This window comes from Xyrauchen texanus, chromosome 11 (assembly GCF_025860055.1).
Source record: "Xyrauchen texanus isolate HMW12.3.18 chromosome 11, RBS_HiC_50CHRs, whole genome shotgun sequence".
NCBI lineage: Eukaryota > Metazoa > Chordata > Actinopteri > Cypriniformes > Catostomidae > Xyrauchen > Xyrauchen texanus.
The window spans coordinates 12,680,378-12,706,315 of NC_068286.1; the positions used below are offsets into that span (position 1 = coordinate 12,680,378).

The 25,938-nt window shown below is 36.5% G+C and overlaps 1 protein-coding gene across 2 annotated transcripts in view; it reads left to right on the plus strand.

Annotated features, from left to right (window-relative positions):
* The window catches only part of ctnna2 (catenin (cadherin-associated protein), alpha 2), a 717,220-nt gene that overhangs the window by 100,606 nt on the left and 590,676 nt on the right, over positions 1-25,938 (plus strand). For both annotated transcript variants that reach the window (XM_052137026.1, XM_052137027.1), the window contains exons 3-6: positions 2,785-2,980; positions 7,865-8,031; positions 15,374-15,493; positions 16,722-16,988. In XM_052137026.1, coding sequence (XP_051992986.1) covers positions 2,785-2,980; positions 7,865-8,031; positions 15,374-15,493; positions 16,722-16,988 — 750 coding nt within the window. The remainder of the gene's footprint in view (positions 1-2,784; positions 2,981-7,864; positions 8,032-15,373; positions 15,494-16,721; positions 16,989-25,938) is intronic.

Sequence of the window (25,938 nt, forward strand, 5' to 3'; positions counted from 1 at the left end):
TTTTAGGTGAATAATATTTTTTTATGACACTCCCAGAGAGAGGACATGTTGTTACCCAAATAAAGCAAATATTATACCTTTTCCTACTTACATTACAACTTGTGGACAGTTTTGCTGCTTCTTTTGGTGATCGTTGTCTGCACTAATAAGCTGCACACCGTGATATATATATATATATATATATATGTCAGTGGTTTTACTTGTTTTGCATAAGCTATTTCAATATTTTCAGTGCGTGCCATTTTGTCTATAGAACATGGAGGCTAAAAAACAAACTAAGGATGCACATATTAAGATTAGAAAGACCAAACTTAGTTGAAGGTAGGCGTTCTCTCTAAAACCAGGAAATTACATTTTCTTCATGGCCCGTTCATCTGATTTTCTGTGAAATCATATTGTTTACACTTCGTCATATATGCCACTCTTTCCATAAGGCTGCACAAAGTGATGTAGCCTTGATTGAGATAATCTGTTAGTCTGTCTGTTGATAGCAACACAGTATAGCAACAGCAATATGGAATAACCATTATAATTTGAAATAAACAGAAAAAAATGATACAAAATCTGAAAGTTTTCAGCATGCTTAACACATTTATCCTTTTATTAAGGTTTATTAATAAACCTTTTTTCACGTTTTTTTATTTTTATTATTTATTAGTATAGCAGCTGTGCCATGTAATGTGGAAGTGCAATTAATTTTTTTAACCTTTTGACCATATGTTGACAAGCTTTGACAAAACTGTGGGTGTCTCCATGGAAACCCAGTCTCTGTATGTCTCTAGAACACCACCAATGTGTGTCACAAAATAGACTAGGATTGTTAGGGATGCACTTGGTGGTCTTTAAATGAGTTGTATTTAGCTGCATTTGTGTTGTGGAATTTTTTAATGAACATCTATTTATTTGTTTGTGTGTCAAGGTGCACTAAGGAACGTTTTTCCCACTTGTAAAGAAAAAAGTCTTAAAAATAAATGAAAGATATATCAATATATATCAATATATATATATATATATATATATATATATATATATATATATATATATATAAATACTACTTTGGACAAATATGTCAATATAAAATAATGAAAAGTCATTTTATAGGTTTATCATTTCGAGTCATTGCTTGAAAAAGCAGTTTTATTCGAATAAGTTGGTCACCATTTGAGATCATATGACCACTGGAATTTCCATATACCTCCCGATTATGGAACACTTTCGGTAGCAATATATATATAATATATATAAAGTGTGCCTTCAATGTCTCAAAAAGGTGGAAGAATGTACTGTAAATATGACATTGGATGCTAGAGGATTTCCCGGCAGAGACAATAATATGCTCTTTGAGACAATTCAGATGTTCTGCAAAACAAGTTTGATTTTGTTTTACAGCAGTGAGTCATCAACACAAATGACATTTGTTTCCTTGGGGAGATAATTAATTTGAGAAAAATAAATGAGGGAAAAACTAAAACCCTTGTGTTAAAAGTCAACGGTAAGCAAAAACACTGCTGAAATACCCTGCTGAATTCACAGCTGCAGAAAAACTAAATAAAAAATAAAAAATGGAAGAAATGTAGCTTAAAAACACAGCAATTTGGAGGGTGTGTGTGTGTGTGTGGGGGGGGGGGGTGTTGTGACATCTCCACTGAGTGACTGATGGTTCAGGGATTGCTCCCAAGTGGGACAGCTGCTTGACACACTAAATATGCCAGCGTAATTTGCTTCTGGCTATGACTTGATCTATACTCCGGCAATACAGTTTCCACAGTTCTTTTAACAAGCTTGTAATACATCATTTGCTGCAAACATTAATTGCTCATGCATTGCATAGTGCAAGGCCATTTAAATATTTTGTCCTGATTTCATGCTTTTTGGCCAAACTTTATCCATTGCGCTTTTGAGTGCATTATCATTAACCCAGTTGTAGCTCAGCTTACTTAAAAGAATTGTTCACCCAATAAAGAAAAGTCAGTATTTTAAATCCTCTATGGAACACAAATAAGTTAATAATAATTTAAGCAGAAGGGAATTCAGCCTGTTCTTTTCTATACAATGAAAGTGAATGGAATCTGGTGCTGTCAAGCTCCAAATAGAAACGCACCATCAAGCTACCATTAAGTAGTCTGTAAGAGTTTTGTGCTATATTCTAAGTCTTCTGAAGAAATATGACAGCTTTGCATGAGGAAAAGACACTGTCTTACTATCCGCTGTAGCACTCAAACTATTCCTAAGATGACTAACTATGTTCAAAGTCATAAAAAGACAACTGTGTTTGTTCTTTACTGCATTTCTGCCCAGTATATAACTTTTGCTTTAAAAATACCTGTGATGTTTCAAGGAATTTACAGAAAGTTAGTCCTCTGTCCCCCATTAGTTTCGCTTGTTGTACTATGGCAATTGCTTAGGATGGGTGTCCTTGAAAATGCGTTATCCATGGAGAACGGTCCGAGAGCCCTGCACTACTTAGAAAGTAAATGCCAGAACTGTTTTATGGGCCCTTTGAGAGCTTAACATTAGACTGCAATGATGTGATATCAATATATCACATGTTCTTTAAATGTCCGGGCCTAATTATAAATGTTCAGACATAACGATCATATAGTCACAGTTTGCTTCTCATTCAACATGTCTCTGTATGGACTGCACATCTCCAACTGCTTTACATTGATGTGGCTCAGATTTGAGCTGTAGTAAATGACAGCCAGTATTGGTGAAAGTTTGTATGAGCCTTTTTGTGCATTTGTACTTACATCCATCTTCATATGTGACTCTTCTCGTCAACAGGTGACCACCCTGGTCAACACCAGTAACAAAGGCCCATCCAGTAAGAAAAAGGGCCGCTCCAAGAAGGCTCATGTGCTGGCTGTGTCTGTGGAGCAGGCCACGCAGAACTTTCTAGAAAAGGGCGCGCAGATTGCAAAGGACAGTCAGGACCTGAAGGAGGAACTTATTGCAGCAGTAGAGGATGTCCGCAAGCAAGGTGAGCATGCTATCTTATGAATTACTTAATCTCATCGAATGTATTTGTTCCACTGTCCCATTAAGCAACCAAGTAAAGGCTCATATTAGCACTCTAAAGGTTTTAGGACTCTCTTAAGGGTGGTTTCTTGTGATTTATGTTACTTTGGCAACTCTGACTCTCAAACGACGGCAAAATCCCTAAAGTGCCAGTTTGCTATGGATTTGCCTTTTCTGTTTGGCTTCGACTAGACCTACATGCAACATATTATTTACTGCCCAAATCTGTCCCTCTTTCTCTCCATTTATATTTTATGACTGTTCCCATATCCATTGTGTTTCCTTTCTGCACACTGGCAGACTCAATGGGCTGGGCTTAGTGTTTGCTCAGCCAAATTACCTCTATGAAAATGGTAAACAGTTATTGGTGGTGTTTCACAGAACATTCATCATCCCACAAATACAGCCGAAGAGCAATTATGAGTGGTGGACAAGAACAAAGGGCCAGTTTGAATCTCCAAAATCTATAATGTATTAACTTTGTAGCAGGAATCTATCATTATATTTTAATAAATATAATCTGTTCTCACTCACAGGACTTTTTTTTTCTTTTGTTTTATTTACTTGGTTTAGTTCTGGACCTGTTTGCAACAATCACACATTTGGTTAGTTTGTTTAATAGTTTTTATAGATCGGCCTTGCTTGCTTGTTTTCTTCTCTAATTGGCTGCAAGAACAGTTGCCAAATTATATTTAGTTGAAAGTTTTGCCAAGTCACTTTTTCTTTTCTGTGGGTGAATAATAGAGGGACACAAGTAGCTATTAGATTTAATGACTGGGTTCTAATTTCTTACCTAAATATTTTCCCCTTAACCCATTTTTCACACACACGCACGCACGCATGCATGCACACACGCACAAACTCAGGACCAGTTAGCCATTAGGGCCATTATGTCTAGCCTGTGTTCATTAACCTCTACTGGGCTGAAGGTCAGCTTACTAGTGGTCCACACAGAGTATTTTAACACACTTCATTCTGCCCCAGCAGTCCTGGCTTGGTATCCATTTGTCTATTCACTGCAGATCTCAGAGCAGTTTTTGCATTTTTACCACAAATGGTTGCTGTAAGCTCTTGGAATACAGACAGCTGATCTTGGACCAATGAAGATATACCATACTAAATTTGGTTGTTAGTTACTTAAAATATTTGTATTGTGCTATGTTGAATTATAATAATGTAGCAACATTCTGCACATGGAAGTACAGAAAAAAAATTATAGCACAGAATGTCTATAGACACTCTTATCGAATTTCTGGTCTTCAAAATAAAAAATAATATTTTTTTTATAAATTTTGTATTCTCCACAGACATAACCCACTGACAATATATACAGTTTTGCCTGTGGATGTCTAGTTAATTATAATGATGCCACTAACTAGGCATACATTATCAAATCCAGTGATTACTTAATCCTCAAAAGCCTTATAAACTCTTTCAGCCCAGAACTTTTTTCCAGGCAGACTAAACAGAAAAAACAACAACAAATAAAACGAAATAAATACATAAAATAACAGAACAAGCATTAAAGCAAAACATACATTAAAACAAAATCAAATCAAACTTCAAAATATGAATAATTATACAAATAAATAAATAAATAAATATATATATATATATATAAAAAACTATTTACATAAAATTTACACTGGCGGTAAAAAGTTTGGAATAATGTACATATTTAGTTGTTTTTTAAGGAAATTGGTACTTTAATTTACCAAAGTGGCATTCGACTGATCACAAAGTATAGTCAGGACATTACTGATGTAAACAGCACCATTACTATTTGAAAAAAGTAATTTTCATTGTGATCAGTTGAATTCCACTTTGGTGAATTAAAGTACCAATTTGTTTCCATAAGAGAAAAACCTGTACATTATTCCAAAATTTTGGCTGCCAGTGTATCTAAATATAAAATGAATTAAATAAATACAATACAATACAATACAATATAGGCCATACCCTTACTCCTGGAAGCTGCATAATGTCAGCCAATCAGGTGGGACTCTCGGTTTGTCCAACCAAAAGAAGATGAGAGGAGTGTTTGGGAAACCTGTTTGGAAACAGTTATTATTTTGGCTGTTCTGTTTGGTCACACTAGTGGCACAGAAATTCAACTTTAATCTAAAGATGCCAATATGTACTAAAATGTAATTTATACTGAACAGAAATCAGTGAGTTACTGTATATCTATTCTATTCACTAGTTCCATGGTTACATTATGCTTTTACTGTATGCTTGAATCAATAAGCTGTTTTATATATACAGTAGCTATGATGCAAAAGAGATTATAATTTCCTGGGGTTAATCCATGAAGGTAGAGCTGCCAAAACAATGTAGAGAGCCAGAGGAGAGTGCTGACATTTCCCCCACATTTAGAGGGACTACAGGGAGACACTGTTAAGAATAGCTGGCATTTCATTTCACTTCAGCATGTGAAAGAAATGCACCACAGAACAGACACGCAATCAAAAGCACATCCATATTTACTATGTTCATGCATGTATTCACCCACACAGTGCCAAAACAGGCATGCGGACACAACTCCCTGACTAAACAAGTATTCTCTACTTCCCTACTTATTTCTATGGACTCAGCTGGCCACCCTCAACTCTCTGTATCATTCTCAGATTAAATGACATTTGTAAATGTCCCAGTCTGGCTTTTTGTAACCTGTCGTTAATCAACTCTCTCCTGCCTGCGGCACCTTTTCAGATGGAGGGTGGGAAGTCTAGTTACTTTAAGGTCATTACTCGTTTCTGTCAATAGGGCTGAACCCTGAGACAAATTGCTCATTTTCACTGTCTTAGGAAGCATGCTGCGCACAAGTAACACAGATGTATTTTGAATCAGTTTTTAGGCTTGAAAAGATAGTTCAATACCAAAATGAAAGTTCAGAAATAATTTACTCACTGCTCATGTTGTTCTAAAACTGTGTAACACAAATTGAGATGTTATGCTGCCTTCATGTGCCATCAGAGTTATCCTACTTCCCACTTTTGAAGTGGCAATTACAAATAGGTTGTGTTCAAGTGCTTTGTTGTTGGAAAGAACAGGAAACATGGACGACACCAGGTTCATTCATATATATTTCTTGAGGCCTATGGTTTGACACCATAATACATATTACTCAGCTTGCTGACAATAATGAAATTTGGTCAAATACAAGCTATTTTCAAGGTAAAAATGTACAGCATGCATATAATGGTTGCTTGTATACATAAATGAATATATGACCAAAATGGCAAGTGCTAACAATTAGCTGTTTTTAGAAAAAATAACAAGACCTGTCATGCAAAACAGAAATTGTACTCTCCTCCACCATGTTGAAAGTTTAGAACTCCTCCCATCTCGGAAACTCTGGTATAAAAATTATCTCTTAAATTTCCAGTCGTATTTACGACTTGAGGGGTCATTCATATGCAGCTTCTGAGTGGGAAACTCGTATTTATGATAATTCCGATTGCACGTGATGTCAACATTAGGCTGTATGATAGTCTCATTCACCATTCACTTTCATTGTATGAGTGAATGGTGAATGTGGTCTGATCATAGTGACTGAGCCTGTTATTCAGTTTAACATATCTTTTTGTAACCCACAAAAGAAAGAAATGCTTTGCAAATAAAAATGCAATTAAAATAATAAAAACATTTTGGGTGAATTATCCCTTTGATATATCCTAAACATAATGAGATCACATGACCTCTATTATCGAATACTTACTGTAAATTTGTGGAATAAATTGATTAGTGGTGACAACTGTTTCAGTGATATTTCTACAATCCCATCCGCCATTGCTTTCGTGCAATGTTGCATCCACACCAGTAGGTGTCAGTATAAATTCCAAGACCACTGTGGCTAAGTTGTTTAGAAAGATGAGTTAGAGAACAAACGGCATAAACATTTCCTGACAAAACCAGGTATGAGGAAATCGTGCATCCCATTTTGAATAATATGACTCTGTTTTGTGCCTTTGTACAGTCAAAATATTGAACATCTACAAACTATTTTTATTTTATTTTTTTACAGTTTTTCACATTTTAAGGTGATAGAAATGTCATTAAACCTATGAAAAATGCACAACTGGAAGTAAACAAATCAATATAAAATATATATTACCTTTTTCAAATTAGCCTCCCTTTGCCTAGATTATTTAACTCTGAACACTGTGCATTCTCTCAACCAAATTCACAAGGTGCCACATGCAAGGGTGTAGATTTGGCTTGAACTTTGAGGGGGTTGCAACAAGCATTTACATGTTTCCATTAATTATGGTATATAATTTGGGGCATGGGGGGTGGGGGGGTGTACCATAAAGTAAACAACGTTATGTTTACTTTACGTAACCATTTCTACAAACGGTTTGTAAAATCATGACAATCATAAATTTGGTCACGTGTTTCTAAACCTTTGACTGGTAGAGTATGTATGTTTTTGTGTGCAAAAGAGATGAACAGAGCGACAAAATACTCTGTTATATACCAAAGGGTCACAGTATGATGCTTTTGATGTCTTTTCTGTGGTTAAAGTTCTAAAAGGTTTCATGTAAAAGTTGTGAAACGTTGAGTCACACAAGTAATATACTGCATATACATGGATGACACAGTTTGACCTAAACTGGAGCATCATTTTCCAGACACCAGCAGCCTGGCACATACTGTTTTTGAAGTGTGCTATTCCACTAATGAGCACTCTTAGCAGTCTGCCCAGCTATTAATAAACCATCGGCATGTCCATGCATTCTAATTTGGATCTGAGTCGAAATTATTTTTTAAAAGCTTGAGGAATTTGCTGCGTGGTGTAACACTAAACATTTGTCATTTTGTGTTTCCTGCTTGTTTTATGTAGGTGATACCATGCGTGTGGCCTCCTCAGAGTTTGCAGATGACCCCTGCTCCTCAGTAAAACGTGGTACCATGGTTCGTGCGGCCCGCGCCCTCCTATCTGCCGTCACTCGCCTCCTCATCCTAGCTGACATGGTCGACGTCATGAGACTACTGGCTCACCTGAAAATTGTATGTTCTCTTGTCCAGTCGCTTTCCTGTCTAGCTCCACCCTTATCTCTGATTGATTGTTTTAACAGCAAACTGAGACCCAGTAAATGAAACTGACGTGGATTCAATCAATATAAGCTATTTTAAAAAGATGAGTTTTTAATAATTTCTTAAAGCAGTTCAATGTGGGAGCATTCCTAATAGCAGTAGGCAGCGCATTCCATATTCTAGGGGTAGTGCATGAGAAAACTCTCTCCCCATAGTTTTTAATCTGCAGGAAGTCTGCTGGAGACTAAGAGAGCCAGCAGAACGGAGAGAGAGAAGGTGTCCCATTTACTGCTTTGTATGTTATTATAGAGTTTTATAATCGATACGTGCATGGACAGGAAGCCAATGGAATTGAGAGAACATGGGAGTAATGTGTTGACGTGGTGATTTATTAGTGAGAACGAGCCGCAGGATTCTTAATGTATTGTAATCTTTTAATGGATTTAGCTGGTAAACCTGAAAAAAATTTGAAGCAATAATCAATTCTGGAACAAATAAAGGCATGTACAAGTCTTTCTGCATCAGGCAACAAGAGAAAGAGCAGGATGCTATATTTATAAAGTGATAAAATGCAGTTTTAGAAACACTCTTGATGTGTGCATCTAATGTTAACTGTGCATTAAAGATAACACCAAGTTTGCGTGCTTGTGGGAAGTATCTGGCTATTATCTACTGTCAATTTAAAATGATTACACTTCTGAGTAGCTGCTAGTGTACCAACGATTAGAACGATTAGAAGTAAGTTAATTTGCATCCATGTTTTTATTTAATGTGAACAGTCAGTAAGAACTGTTGAAGTGGATGTAATATCAGGCTTAGTGCTGAAGTAGATCTGAGTGTCATCAGTGATAGCAGTGTGCCCCAAGCCATATTTCTTGATGATATGACCAAGGGGCAGCATGTAAATGCTTAACAATATGGGACCCAAGACCGACCCTTGAGGAACACCCTGACAAACTTTTGCTGTTTCCGATTAGTTTTTTCCCAAGACAACAAACTGGGATAAATCCGCAAGATAGGATCTAAACCAATCCATCACAGTACCCGAAAGTCCAACCCACATGTGTTGCCTTTCAAGTAGAATGGTCAAACAGTGTCAAATGCAGCACTGAATTCTAACAAAACTAAAACACCACAGGATCCGGGATCAGCTGTGATAGGAGTTCATTCATGACTCTAACCAGAGAAGTCTCAGTACTATGCCCAGATCTAAACTCTGATTAAAAAGGGTCAAGTAATTTATTAACTGACAAGTGACTGTGAAGTTGTGCCACAATGACATATTCAAGAACCGTTGCCAAAAAATGGGAAATTTGAAATAGGTTTATAATTTGAATGGTCAGATACAGTTGAAGTCAGAAGTTTACATACATTTAGGTTGAAGTCATTAAAACAGATTTTTTTTAACCGCTCAGATTTAATATTAGCAAACTATAGCTTTTGGAAGTTGTTTAGGACATCTAATTTGTGCATGACACGAGTACTTTTTCAAACAATGGTTTACAGACAGATTGTTTCACTTTTAATTGACTATATCACATTTCTAGTAGGTCAGAAGTTTACATACACTAAGTTAACTGTGCTTTTAAGCAGTTTGGAAAATTCCCAAAAATTATGTCAAGCCTTTTGACAATCAGCAAATTAGCTTCTGATAGGAGGTGTACTGAATTGGAGTTGTACCTGTGGATGTATTTTAAGGCCTACCTTCAAACTCAATGCATCTTTGCTTGACATCATGGGAAAATCAAAATAAATCAGCCAAGACCTCAGAAATAAATTGTGGTAACACATTCATCTGTACAAACCAAAGTACACAAGTATAAGCACCATGGGACCACACAGCCATTATACTGCTCAGGAAGGAGACACATTTTGTCTCCTTGAGATTAACGTAGTTTGGTGTGAAAAGTGCAAATCAATCCCAGAACAACAGCAAAGGACCTTGTGATGATGCTGGATAAACAGATAGACATGTATCTATATCCACAGTAAAACAAGACCTATATCAACATAACCTGAAAGGCTGCTCAGCAAGGAAGAAGCCACTGCTCCAAAACAGCCATAAAAATGCCAGAATACGGTTTGCAAATGCACATGGGGAAAAAGATCTTACTTTTTGGAGAAATAGCCTCTGATCTGATGAAACAAAAATTGTACTGTTTTGACATAATGGCCATTGTTATGTTTGGAGGAAAAAGGGAGAGGCTTGCAAGCCGAAGAACACCATCCCAAACCTGATGCATGGGGGTGGCAGCATCATGTTGTGGGGTTGCTCTACTGCAGGAGGGACTGGTGCACTTCACAAAATAGATGGCATCATGAGGAAGGAATATTATGTGGATAAATTTAAGCAACACCTCAAGATATCAGCCAGGAAGTTAAAGCTCGGTTTCAAATGGTCTTCCAAATGTACAATGACCCCAAGCATATCTCCAAGGTTGTGGAAAAATGGATTTAGGACAACAAGTCAAAGTATGGTAGTGGCAAAACCACAAATCACAAAGCCCTGACCTCAATCCAACAGAAAATTTGTGGGCAGAACTGAAAAAGTGTGTGTGAGCAAGGAGGCCGGCAAACCTGACTGAAAAAGTTCTCTCTGGAGAAATGGTACAAAATTCCAGCAACTTATTGTGAGAAACTTGTGGAAGGACACCTAAAAAGTTTGACCCAAGTTAAACCATTTAAAGGCAATGCTTCCAAATACTAACAAAGTATACTGTATGTAAACTTCTTCCACTGGGAATGTGATGAAAGAAATCAAAGCTGAAATAAATAATTCCCTCTGCTATTATCCTGTAGTGATTCTAACTGACATAAATAGGCAATGTTTTCTACGATTAAATATCTGGACTTGTGAAAAACTGAGTTTAAATGTATTTGGCTAAGGTGTATGTAAACTTCTGACTTCAACTGTATGTCACACTCAGCCTTTTAAGGACCGGTTTGACAGCTGCAGTCTTAAGAGCCAATGCCACAGTCCCAGTATCATGTCTAGTATTTATAATTTTCATAATGAGGGGGCAGAGAGATGCCATGCATCCCTTTAGAACAGGGGTAGGAAGAGGGTCAAGTATACAAGTAGTTGCATTTATATTCATCACTAATTCAGATATAAACTCATTAATAACAGTAGGGCTGGGTGATGTCTTAAAAAAAAAGTATATCTATTGTTTTTTCAGCCTATTGACGATATTCAATATATTTCTCGATAATTAAGTATTTGTTCTAAAATGGCTCAAAAGTGGTTATTTATTTATTTATTATCAGAGTAACCATCATTTCATCCAAACAGCTATTGTAGTCAAGTAGATTAAATATTTTGAAGACATTAAAAAAAAATCTCATCAAACATTTTTATTAAATAAACGTAGGGGAGAATTAAATTCAATAACTTTCATTGATATGCGATATTTATATTTCATACTCAAGTAGAAATTATATACATAGTAGCTTAATTTAAAGCATTATTTACAAAAGCATTATGCACACCTTGTGAATGAACAAGGTGTGCAAAGCTACTTCACTGACTTATTTTTGAAACTCCAGTTGAACCATCCATCCATCCATCCATCGTCAACCGCTTATCCTGTGTACAGGGTCGCGGACTCCAGTTGAACATTGCATAATATTAAATTATTACTGTGGGGCACTCCAGGTTGATTATTATATCATAATGCTGAATTATCATTTTTATTCTGATTATTAGATTTGCATTATTCAAAATATATTTATTTATGTCCTGTTTACACCTGGGGGCTTTTATTTTATCAACAAAAGTGCTGTTGTATTTACTTCAACTTCACAAGGATCTTTAATTTCGACACAGAGGCTGTGTCTCATTTGGAAGGCTGCGTCCTCTGGAGGTTGCATTTCTCAGCCGCATACGTGGTCGAGGCTGTCTCATTTCATAAAAGCGAGTAGGACACTTCGAATGCGACCTTCTTTCACGGGAATTTGGAGGATGCATGAGGTGTATCCTACCTGGGCACTCACAACCCACAATTCTTTGCTTCAACGGAAATGTCGGAAAAAAAAATAACGCCAATTTGCCGAGTATATAATATGTATTCTTATATTAATATATAATTAAAATAAAGTATTAGACTAAAAGTACACCTGTAAAATCTATTTTCTTTTCTCTTTACATCTTTATAACTCTCCTAAAATTTACCTCATACATTCCCTTCTAAAGGGACTTTGTTACCATCTCACTCGAAGCGCTCGCACTTGTTAAAGAGTGGCGTGCTGTCATAGACATTTACATTTATCCATTTGGCTGACGCTTTTATCCAAAGCGACTTACAGTGCACTTATTACAGGGACAATCCCCCCGGAGCAACCTGGAGTTAAGTGCCTTGCTCACCTTGTTCAAGGTGGCTGTGGGGATCGAACCAGCGACCTTCTGATTACCAGTTCAGCACTTTAGCCCACTACACCACCACCACTATTACCTCATACCGCTTACCTCATAGCAAACATGATCCATTAACATTTGGCCGTCTCGTTTAAACCAGGATTGTTTACAGGAGGATGCTCGGTGAACTGCAGCCTTCAAAGGACGCTTACTACCTAGCATGTAGCCTTCGAAAGGAGACACAGCCAGAAAAAGGCAATGTGTATTTGATAGTTTACAAATTCTGCATTTCCTGAAATGCTGTAATCTCCTTCTTTTCTGTTATTCTGTGCCACATTTGCAGATTTGTATAATAACTTGTAACTGTTACTAATGTTTGGAATTGCACTAATGCTTGAACCTGCATTTCTTTGATTTCACAATGCACGTGAACTGATCTGAGATCGGTACCATGCGCGCGCACACAGATCAGCACCTCACTGGTTTGTTCTGAATCACACACACACAGACCATGTTTATCTGTCTTTAAATCATAGCCTTTTGTGGATTAACAATCACAAATGACCAACTAGCCATTTTTATGTTATTTTGTTTAATTGTGAAGCCCTGAAGGATCATGAAATTAGTCTACTGATGCACTCTTTATGAAACTTAATATGAAAGGACATTAAAATCATTGCAATATTAAAATTCGTCAGCAAAATTATCTCAATAATATCATTACAATTCGATATATCGCCCAGCCCTAATTAACAGTGCTAAAATTAGAACACATAGTGACAGGTACATTCACTGGTAAAATCTCAATGGATTCAGACAGGGGAGCAGATGCAATAGAATTATAAATGTGCTGAATTTTAGCAGAGAAATTAAGTCAAGTCAAGTGGTTTTTATTGAAAAATAATGTAGGAACTCATTACACTCTTCAACAGAAAAACATGTAGGTGAATTCATAGGTTTAAGAAGTTTGTTGATAGTCTTAAACATCAATTTTGGATTTGTTGCACCATTGCTAATTATATTTTAATAATGTTCATCTCTTGCTGCAATGAGAGCATCATTATACTCAGTCAGGTGTTGCTCGAACATGAGCTTGTGGACAGTTAGGCCAGATTTTTTATATTGCCGCTCAGATTTATGGGTTGGGATGTCAATATATTGAGTTAAGTTAAAACAATCCAGCACATCCAGGAAGTTTACTGTGTCATTACAATTTGGGTTGTCCACATGGATGCTAATATCAACAGTTAAAATCATAGCTGGATAGATGGAACTAATAAGTGTCAACAGTTCTATGCGTTCAGAGAGGAATTAGGTTTTGGAAAATGGTAAATTAAAAGAACAAGAACCATTCATTATCAAATGATGAAACACTGGGTACTGTTATTTTCATAACAGACACAGCAGATCTGTAAATAACAGCAAAGCCACCATTTTTCCCAGTAGAACGTGGCTTTTCAATGTATGTGTAACCCAGTGGAGGCACTGATAATTCAATTTAAAAAGTAATTTGACTGATGCCAGGTTTCACACAGGCAGAAAAAAGGTTTTTAACCACAACATCATTGAGTAATGCCGATTTCCTGTTCATTTGGAATGCTCAATTCCCACTACTTAGTAGGTCCTCGAGGTGGCATGGTTACTCACCTCAATCCGGGTGGCGGAGGACAAGTCTCAGTTGCCTCCACTTCTGAGACAGTCAGTCCTTGCATCTTATCACGTGACTAAATGTGCATGACACCCCAGAGACTCACAGCATGTGGAGGCTCATGCTATTCTCCGCAATCCACGCACAACTCACCATGTGACACATTGAGAGTGAGAACCACTAATCACAAACACAAGGAGGTTACCTCATGTGACTCTACCCTCCCTAGCAACCAGGCCAATTTGTTTGCTTAGTAGACCTGACTGTAGACCTGAATCAATCAGCATGCCCTGGATTCAAACTCGTGACTCCATTGGTGGTAGTCAGTGTCAATACTCGCTGAGCTACTCAGGCCCCAGATGAGCGAGTTTAATAGTTTTGAGACTTGAGCAGTTTCACTGCTCTTGTCAGCACAATTCTGTGGGTAACATTCATGGAGCAGATGCCACGATTAATATAGTTGTCAGAGCGCCTGGAACTGGACCACAAAACATTAATGCCTGCGCCTGAGAGATAAAATGTCTGACTCTATGTAAATATCTGGGCCAGCGTAAAAGCTGCACTGATCGTAAAGTTCTTGTCACACAAATATTAGGAGGTGAATAATGAATAACATTCATGTAATTTCTCTTGCCGATGGTCATCAATTAAGCTTCACATTTTGCCTTTGTATTTCCAAGGTAGATAAGGCTATTTTAGAAGGGCTAAATTAAGGCTTTTTGCTTTCATACCTCAATTTTCACACAGTTTTGCCCCTAATCCCTAGCTTCTAGTTATTAGATTCTATTTTCTGTCTGTCTTTTTTCCCCCAGAGGTGTTGAGACAACAGACACAAATCCATTTTTACACTACAGCCTCGTAGTGTAGTCTTTTAAAACTGAGCCGATTTTTCTTTATCACCATTTACTTTATTTTAGAAATATGGGAACAAGAGGTTAAATGATGATAGAACTTTAATTTTAGGTGAACTATCCCTTTAATCATTGAAACATTATTGTAGTGCCACTAGAATTTGTGGAGAGTGGGATGCGGCTGGCAAACTTTCTGATGTCCCACATGGGACACATAATCACCTTTTTCTTCTACTCTTATTACAGACAGAAAAAAAATTATTTGAAGTCTGAATTTACATTATATGTATCCCAGGAGAACCTTTATTGAAAATACTTTTTGCCTATGAATGTTAACCGTCACTCAACCATATCAATTGAATTGCTTTGCAGAACTTTAAAAACATTTTGTACTTTAAACTGCCAAACTGTGTTATGTGTTTGTGAGTGTTTATGTTTGTGTTTGTGTTTGTGTTTTTGTAGGTGGAGGAAGCTCTTGAAGCCGTTAAGAATGCCACCAATGAGCAGGACTTGGCCAATCGTTTTAAGGAGTTTGGGAAAGAGATGGTGAAGCTCAACTATGTGGCGGCTCGCAGGCAGCAGGTATTATAGAGAATCACTTTCGATATCGATCTTGTGGGTGGTCTAAAATATACAAAAAGCTATTATTGTGTACAGTTTAAAGTCAGCATACAATCAAAAATGACACCATTTACTTTCTATGTACACACTCTTGCTCATATTGTGAACAATTCAATGGTGCATATTATTTCTAAAAAATATATATATTCCAAAGATAAATCAGTGTTAGAACTTGCTCCACTGTGACTTTTTTGGCTTAACTGTATTTACTGTACAGCTATTGGTTTATGTTAACCAATGTTGGTTTCTGCTAACCAATAGCCAAATAGCTATTTAGTCATTGTACTACTGTTGTAGTTAATTGGGCACAACACTGTGGTTTTTTCCATAGTGGAATTGATTATTAACAAAAACTGACAAACCTTTAAAGACCTACCATGAGCTCTGAGGTTGTTAATTGATGGTATATGCTTCTGTTGATGCCAACAGTCCATATTATTTCAACTTTGTTTTAAATCATATTGAAGTGCTTCGTGGGATTATAGTTAAATTAAAGACCTTAAGTACGCAGACTTTTTTACCTTTGTCTTTTTGTCTGATTTTCACATCAAAGTTTGTAATGTTGTGAATTACCTCCGAACTGGTTTTGTTTGAGCAGGGGTTTGTGTGAACTGAAAATAATGACAAGCACATAGTCTTTCTCTGTGTAAGCAGATTTAAATATTTTTAGTTTGATTGCGTCAACATTTGGACTGTGTTAGGGGACAGTTGTTGACTAATATTTATAAAATAACTATAAAATAACTATAATCACTGTGATTTTTTAAATCTTGGAAGCTGGTCTGAAATAAATTGGGTGTACAACACATTTTGCATACTGACTTCTTAATGTTGTAGTGATGATGTCACAACCAGACTATTAGAGGGCCCCCACTTCAAAACTGGTTCTGGCGCGATGTTGTTGCACATGTAAATGTAGTCTAGCAGGATCATAGAATCAAGATTGGAAAGCAAATTTTTCCAATTACATTAAACAGAATATATCATATCATATCTGGCATGAAAATAAAATGTAACTTGATTTACTCACACATGAATATGATAATTGACTCATTGTTGACATTGACCGACAGCATTAACTTAAAAACAAACAAAAAAACTAAAACAAATGATGTATCCACTTATTTTAAGTGAATGACACTTCTGCATTCACCTTCTAACACAATTTGTGTGTGTGTGTGTGTGGCAGGAACTGAAAGACCCTCAGTCCAGGGACGAGATGGCGGCCGCTCGCGGAGCTTTAAAGAAGAATGCCACAATGCTTTACACGGCCTCACAAGCCTTCCTGCGCCATCCTGATGTTGCCGCCACACGTGCCAACCGTGACTATGTCTTCAAACAGGTACAAGAGGCCATCGGTGGCATCTCCAGTGCTGCCCAGGCCACCTCACCTACCGAAGAGAAGCACGGGCATGCTGGCATTGGCGAGCTGGCCGCCGCTCTCAATGAGTTTGATGTGAGTACAATGAGTTTCATATTGTTTTCTGTGTAGCTCCTTTAGTGTCCAGTCACCAGATTTGGTGATTTGGGATACAATCACTAACTGCTATGCAATGCACACTATACTGTATGTTACAATATTTTTATTTATCCCTGTTTAATATGCAAAGACAACTAAAAATAAGCCTGATGATGATTTTGTCATTTGTTGTTTAAACATATTGGCTCTCTGATGCTATCAAAACATTCCTGTGTTCGTTTGAGCCATCTGACACATTAACTTCTGGCTCAACTAATGGTGTGAGTTTGGGGTGGAATTATCTGTTCAACAATTGAACGTTGTCCCAGCCAACCAATTTCCAACATAGCTATGTTAGTTTCATGTTTCATTTATATTCAAATCAATAGTACATGTCTATATAATAAGTTGGATGCAAAGCCATCCACTTCATGTCAGACTGGCTGAATGCACATTATCCCATATATTTTGATCTTGCACTATTTGGTAACTAATTACTTTGAAAGGAATGACTTGCCTTACATTTATTTTTTCATACTGCCCATTGATGTAGCACTATAATTATCAAGACATATTACAGTTCTTAAAGGGATAGTTCACCCCCAAATACATTTTCTCATGATTTACTTACCTCCTGGGCATCCCAGATGTGTATGACTTTCTGTCCTTTGAAGAACACAAATTAAGATTTTTAAAATCTCTGTAGGGCCATACAATGGACGTGAATGGGAGCCAAAATTCTGAAGCTCCAAAATCCACATAAAGCGAGAATAAAAGTAATCCATATGACTACAGTGATTAAATCCATGTGTTCACATATGCTAGGTGTTGGTGAGAAACATGTATATACATATTTATGTAATTTATATCATAAATTCTGTCTCTGCCCAGTAGGGGGCAATATGCATTGAGACTGTGGATCACCCAAAAATCAGAAGAATAAGAATGGGAAAGCAAAACTGAAGTAGAGATTGACTGAACAGGGAGGGGAATTTATAGTTAAATTGTTTTTATCTGTTTCTCACCCACACCTATCATATTGCTTCAGAGTACATTGATTTAACCACTGGAGATGTCTGGGTTACTTTTATGCTGTCTTTATGTGGATTTTGGAGCTTAAACATTTTGACACCAATTCATTGTATGGACCAAAAGAGCTGAGATATTATTCTAAAAATCTTCATTTGAGTTCAGTAGATGAAAGTAAGTCATTCACATCTGGGATGGCATGAGGGTGAGTAAATGACGAGAGAATGTTCATTTTTGGGTGAACAGTTCCTTTAAGCAGCTGCCATGCAACTGTAGGTTTATGGACATCTCACACTCGCATTTCTGAAATATTTTTGAATATCTGAAATAATTAAAATCTTTTACACAATTTCCACTAAATTACTGATGCCACTCATTTAATGTATATGCTCGCCATTCTACACAACCTAGATGTAATTATCTTAACTGTATTATCACTTGAAGAGTTAGAGAAGAGTCATACTGTCCGTATACTAATTTCTGATATGAATAAGTGAGTTGGTGTGGGCAGGTTCAGTATATTTTAACTGGCGTATTACCAGGAGGTTTCACCTGGTAATCTGATTTGACCATTCAGAAATGCATCCTGGTCATTGTCACAGTGCATGTCATGTGCAAAGTCAGGGTTTCTTAAGCTACAATATGCAACTATATTTCAGTCAAGAGCAAAAGTAAATCAGGCATCATAACTGTTTAAGTGACATTTACAAAGCACACATATATATACAACAGCAGGAAAGTGACCTACCCATGTTTGTCTCTGTTATATGCTCTATTTTTTCTTACTTAAAAACAAGTAATCATTCTAAGCAAGGCAACATTTTAATGGTAATCATAACAGAAGTGTTGAACTTCCTATGAGAGTCTATTTGGAAAATAATGTGAGGCTGCTATCTAGTGGTTGTGGAAGAGTACTTCAAGTGTTTTGTTGTAGAAAAGAACAGAAACATGGACCAGGTTCAGTCATAGATATTTTTGTAGGAACTTTTAATTTTACAGCATAATACATTACTCCGTTAGCCTGCTGACAATAATGGAATTGTTGTCAAATATAAGCAATTTTCACGGTCTAAAAATGTAGAAAATACATCAAATAGTTGCAGATACACATACATAAATATGACTGAAACTGCAAGTGTTAACAATTAAAACATTTATTAAATTTTTTTATAAAACTTGTCATTCACTACAGAATCCATACTCTCCTCCACCATGTTGAAAGATTATGACTCCTCCCATCTTGGCAACTCGGGTATCATCTAGAATTCTGAGTTCCCAATTGAACTTCCGACTTTGCTGGGTCATTCATGTGATTGGAACTAGTCATATTTCCATGTCCACTTGAAGGGCACATAAGACCATGAACTATCTGCCGTTCATTGATCCATTTGACACTGGTCTGACCATATGACAGTCCTAAATTGATCCATGGGCGGGAATATATATATATATATATATATATATATAGGCTATCATATCGATATAATTTATAATCAAGACTAATCACATGCTGTCACAATTTAATTAATCATGATTAATAACATGGTAGTCGCTTATATATATTATATCATGATATAAGGTTTAATATATATATATATATATATATATATATATATATATATATATATATATATATATATATATATATATATTAAATATTTGCTGAGAAAGCCCCTCATATAACAATAATTAAATATATAATGATTATACATATTCATTTATATCAATATATAATTATACATAGCTATTTTTAATATAAAATATTATATATATATATATATTTATATTTATTAGGGCTGTCGAAAATTAACGCAATTAATCGCAATGCCCTCGGAATGTAATAAGATAGATTCCTGAGAAATGCAAGGTTGTAGTACCACCTGTTTACTCCAGAGGGCAGTAATTAACATTTGGGAAACATTTGTGATGGCCACTCCAATACCTTGACATTATTGTCCTTTTTTGCCACAACTTTGGAGGTATGCTTGGGGTCATTTTCCATTTGGAAGACCCATTTGCAACTGAGATTTAACTTCCTGGAGATGTTGCTTCAATATATCCACATCATTTTCCTTCTTCAGGATGCCATTTATTTTGTGAAGTGCACCAGTCCCTCCTGTATCAAAGCACCCCAACAACATGATGCTCCCACCCCCATGCTTCATGGTTGGGATGGTGTTCTTCAGCTTGCAAGCCTCACCCTTTTTCATCCAAACGTAACATAGGTCATTATGGCCAAACAGTTACATTTTTGTTTCATCAGACATTCATTTTCTGAGGTATAGGCTGATTTCTTTAGATTTTCCCATGATGTCAAGCAAAGAGTTTGAAGGTAGGCTTTAATATGCATCCACAGGTACACCTCCAATTCAGTACACCTCCTATCAGAAGCTAATTGCCTAAAGGCATATGTAAAGTGGTTAATGGGCAAGGAAGAGGCGAGAAACGGCTTGGCAATATAAATAATAGTTTTAATAATAAATCGAACGAAAAAACACACTAACATAAACAAAGAGCAGCTCCATGTCATTCACTCTGTCCCGACTGCTGGTGGCGTGGGTCGTTTTATCTGCTCTCCCCGTGCTCACTGGTATTAGAGACAGATGTTAGACATAATTTAGCTCAGGTGTAAGTGCCCTTACTGCTTCTCTCTCTCCGGACAGGCACTTGACCACACCCCCGCTGCCACAGCATAATTTTCTGGAATTTTCCAAGCTGCTTAAAGACACAGTTTACTTAGTGTATGTAATTGTCTGACCCACTCAAATTGTGATATAGTCAGTTAAAAGTGAAACAATCTGTCTGTAAACAATTGTTTAAAAAAAATGACTCATGTCATGCACAAAGTAGGTGTACTAAACGACATTTGCCAAAACGTCATGGTTACTGTTATAACCTCCATTCCCTGATGGAGGGAAAGAGACGTTGTGTCAAATGTAGTGACAAAAGGGGTCTTTCTTGAGAGCCTCGCATACCTCTGAACTTGAGAAAAGGCCAATGAGAAATTGTAGCTTTATTAATAAGAGGAAGTTTGTTTTTAGTTAGTTAAAGATGAATTTAAGTGAACAGAACAGTGAGAGAGGATAGTATTCATCCTATTATACACTGCTACAAAATACGTTTTTGATTTGATTTTGTTTTGGCTTGTTTTCCAATATAAATATCTAAAACAACTTTAAAACAACGTACATTTTCTCTTGCCTCTATACTGCAGAAAACATTTTTTTTCTGAGAATGTTGAATATAATATAAAAAAATGCTAATATTTTTAAATATCTAAAAATCCTTTAAAAAAGATGCATTCACCTGAGACGCAGCATATAAGATATTTAGACTTGCTTTTAGAGAACAGATCTTGAATATAAGTATATTTTGTCTCTACTGCACTCGCAAAATTATAAGGGGTTAATGGAAAGGATGCAGCAAGAACCGGCTTGATAATATAAAAAATATTTTAATTATAAACTTAACCAAAAAGACACACACACACACACAGGTGTCTGACAGCTGTCCGTAAATCTCTCTCTCTATGTCGCACTACCGTCTTCGGTCGGCCTTTATCCTTCTCGAGGGCTAATTTGACCGATTAGGGGCCGGATGTGCGGAATCACGACCCAGCCCCGCCCTCAGCCCTGCCAAATGTTTGTAATATATATATATATATATATATATATATATATATATACATACATACACAACAGTTAGTTCCGGTCCTCGAATCTGATTGGATGAGAGACGTTCCATGAGCACTGATAGTCTGACTCCATCATCACTACAATGCTTCACTGTGTGTGCATCAATCCGCTTGTGTTTGTGCCATTCTAAACTAAAGTGTAAGAGCAGTGGATGTGTTAAGAGCTTCTGTTTGTCATTTTTTTTTTTACATTACATATGTTAGCCAGCAGGTGGTGGCAAAATATAATTTTTGTGTGTAATATGAGCCAGTTAGGTGACATGAAGTGAAGTGAATCCGCATCAGCTGTTTACATACAACAGCTCTTCGTGATCGCTTATATTACTACTACTAAAGCTAGGAAATAGCTTTAAACGGCTTTAAACTAACAACTTCAGCATTACGGCTCATCACAGCTGAGACACATCAGACTGATTAATTACACAATGGGTCCTGTTTAAAATGGTGGAGGACATTACTGCTGCCAGATGGGCTGGTTTGAGTGTTTCATGCAGAACAGTCTCTAGAATTTACTCTGAATGGTGACAAAAAAAAAAAAATATCCAATGAGCGGCAGTTCTGCAGATGGAAACACCTTGTTGATGAGAAAGGTCAACAGAGAATGGCCAGACTGGTTCGAACTGACAAAGTCTACAGTAACTCAGATAACAGCTCTGTACAATTGTGGTGAGAAGAATATTGTCATGCTATTCTGTGATCCTGGTTGGAATTAAACCCAATTAATCCTGTCCCAGGACCTTTAAAAGGAATATTCCTACCAACAAATTCAAGCTTGAAGTAAAACCTGTTTTAAGCAGGGGACAGTAAATGCAACTCCAGATGTATAGGTAATGCACAGCTGTACAGAAAAACAACAAACCAATCTCAGGCTTGCTTGACACTAGCGACAGCACAAAATGAGGATTTGTTCTTGCATTCAAAAATTGCTGGATGGAGCACAATTCCGAATGTAGGGATCTCGATACATGTTTTTCTAAGTTTCAAACTACGTTTAACTGAATTAGCAATTTGTGGGGCTTTCTCGGCACACATTTATAAATGTGATATATGCAAATATTTACAATTCATTTGATTAATTAATTGGCAACTTGATTCATTAATTATACTTTACATTTACATTTGTCCTGTATATACAGTACTTTGCATTAGTGCTGCAACCAATGATTATTTTGAAAATCGATTAATGATAATGATTAATTATTTTGATAATTGCATGACTTTTAATTCATATAATTTATACATTATAAAATATAGAACATATCAGTAAATTGTCTGTCAATCACATCGCCTCTTATTTAAGGTGACTCATTCTTGATGGTCAGTATACACTGAGGTATTCCTGCAGCTATAAGATAGCATTAGATTTTGTGTCCGTTATGCATATGATTAGTGGTGTAGGAATTACAGTGGGGTTGCGAGACAGTTGTAAAGTGTGGAGAAATCACTCTAATAAGTCTCACTCTCCCATACCTCCTGCATTTCTCATAAAGCTTAGAGACATGGCTAACCCCTAGCTGTCACACATCTCTTTATTAGTGAATATGTGGATAGATATTCATGGCTTGACAGAAAATCCAAATGTTTTTGGCCAGTTTCTTTCAGCCAAATGAGTCAGACTAATTGCTATAGTAATCGACAGCATATCACAGATGTTGTTGATAGAGCTTAACTTGTATTAAACCTAGAACATTTCTACGAGAAGACAACATGGTTGGATAAATGAAAGGGGAGGAAGGATTAATCCCTGTTTCTTTATCCTGAGCTGAAAACGTCTTACTCTTATTTGGGTTTCTAAACAGAGTGATCCCAAAATTAACTCTGAACACACATGAGAGGAAGTAAACCAATTTGACAGTTTAGACAGCATTATTTACAGCAGGGATATTCAATTACATTTCCAAGAGGCCCGGTCTCGACATTTCCATCCCACCAAAAGTCTGGACAATAATAACTTGTATAATTTCATAGCTATTCTGTCTAATGACAATGTGTGAAATGGCAATTTTTTTTTGGAATAGTTATTTTACATTTCCGAGTTGGCGGCAACTACTTTACTTTTTTAGTACTTTATAAAATAAGGGGGAAAAATATAAATCAACAGTCAAAATTTATTTTAATAACTGGGCAAAAATGAGTTGTGGCCCAAAGACAACCAAAATAGTGGACTATGGGGGATCTTCTACCATTCACATATACATAGAAAAGATGCTGTACCTTATTCACGCTAGCACCATCTTTGATTTTTAGTGGGAATGACAGCAAGGCCGTATCTCTTTAATGGGCTGTACTGCAGTTTAAAGTGTTTTTGGATTGTTCCGTGGACAAAACATTGATCAAATATCTGTCCAAGGACATTCAGTATGCAAAGAACTCCAGACAGTATGAGCTGTGGAAAATCAAATGTGATCTAGGAGCTTTTTACAGCTTTATACTGTTCGTGCCATTGAAGAGATGGTAAGTCTATCCATCACAGCCTCGTTTTCATTCCCATTTCATTCAAAGATGGCACTAGTGTGAATAAAGTCTAAAGGGGATCAGGGATAAACCCTGAGAGAAAATGTAGGTAATGTAAAATGCAAATCTACAACAACAAAAAAAACAACGTAAATTTAAATAGTGCAGTTTCAAAACACTGTTTGCTATAGTTAAGTATAAATGGGCTGACTATCAAATAATGGGAATGTTTTTCATCATAAGCAGAGAACTTGTCATTTCAATGTTTTGGTTGTCTGTCTTGTCATCCATGCCAGCGATGATGTTATCTCTGACTGATTCATTTTCACAGAATGTAAACACAAATCTCTGTTTATTATCAATAGGCTGGAAACATATTGATTAATATAGTTTTTTAGTCTAAAGGCTATCTGGAACCACGATAAATTGTCCTGCCACAAACATTGCTTAGCTGAACGGTCGTAGTTATATCAGACACATTCATATTTTTTCACTTTGCTTCATTTTTGTTTTCTGCAGTTTATTTTAGTAAAATATGCTGGTATCCATCTATATTGCTGCTCACTGTATTTCTCCTCTTCTGAAGGTCTACTGTCGTTAAAATAACCAAATCTGCAGCTCCATGAGTCGGCTTAGAGGTAAAGACAAAGTGTGTGGAGAGCGAAAGAGCATTAATGAAGCCTGTTCAGTGCTAGAGAAAAGATATTAAAGGATATAGCGCTGAAATACCAGTGCTATCTACGCTTTGGCACGCTTGCAGTGTACACAGCTGCATTGCATTTTTGCGCTGCTAACCTAAAGTGTAGAAGCGGTGAGATGATGTCTTGTGGTCCGGATCGAACCAATACAGACACTTGATCACTTAATGCGTTTTTAATTATGAGATTGCTGTCTGATTGAATAAGCACATTCCATTTAGCCTACACTTGGCCACATAGATGTGTCTCCACCAAATGGATATAGATCTTCAATTCCCATGATATATGCAAGTGCTATATGCAATTCCGTGATTATGTTAATTCTGGGCAGCAAATTGAAAAGATGTATTATTTGATTTCAAGTGACTTTGAACAGTGCATGTGTGCCTGTTTGGATGCTGTGTATTTTTCCCTCTGAACTTGTCGTAGGTAAGATATTTTGTCAGCGATTTCCATAAAATAAATAATAATAATAAAAAAATGTCAGTATATCCTACAATTTGCATCAATTTCATAGCAATACGATGGGCAAAAACGCATGGAGTGACCAAGTATAATTACCTCTCAATCCAATCACTGTGGAGATGCATTTGTCTGCAATCCAGATATAGAATATCCAAATACTATCTGGATATAAAACATGTAAATGCAAGGTGTAAATGAGGCCGCAGAGTAATGTCAGTAAAAGGGCAACAGCACTGGATAAGCTCTTGATGTTTGTTTAGGAGGGTTTATTATTGAGGAGCTTATGACATAGTCTGAAATTGTTTATTTAAAAATTTCACTTTGACCCCTGCAGAGTGCACACACACACACACACGCACACAAACATATCGCACACACAAGCAAACAGTATACTTGTAAACATAGGCACAAACATTACAGGGTCTACCTCATTAAATATTAAGGCTGTAGATCCAAATCATGGAGAAACATGGAGTATTACATTAGTGGAGTATGCACTAATAATATGCTACAAACCAGAGGTGATTTCTCAGGGCCAGCAAAGCCTTCTCTGCTGGTGTAACATGCCTAATAATTAAATATTTTTTTAATTCTTTCATTCTCATTC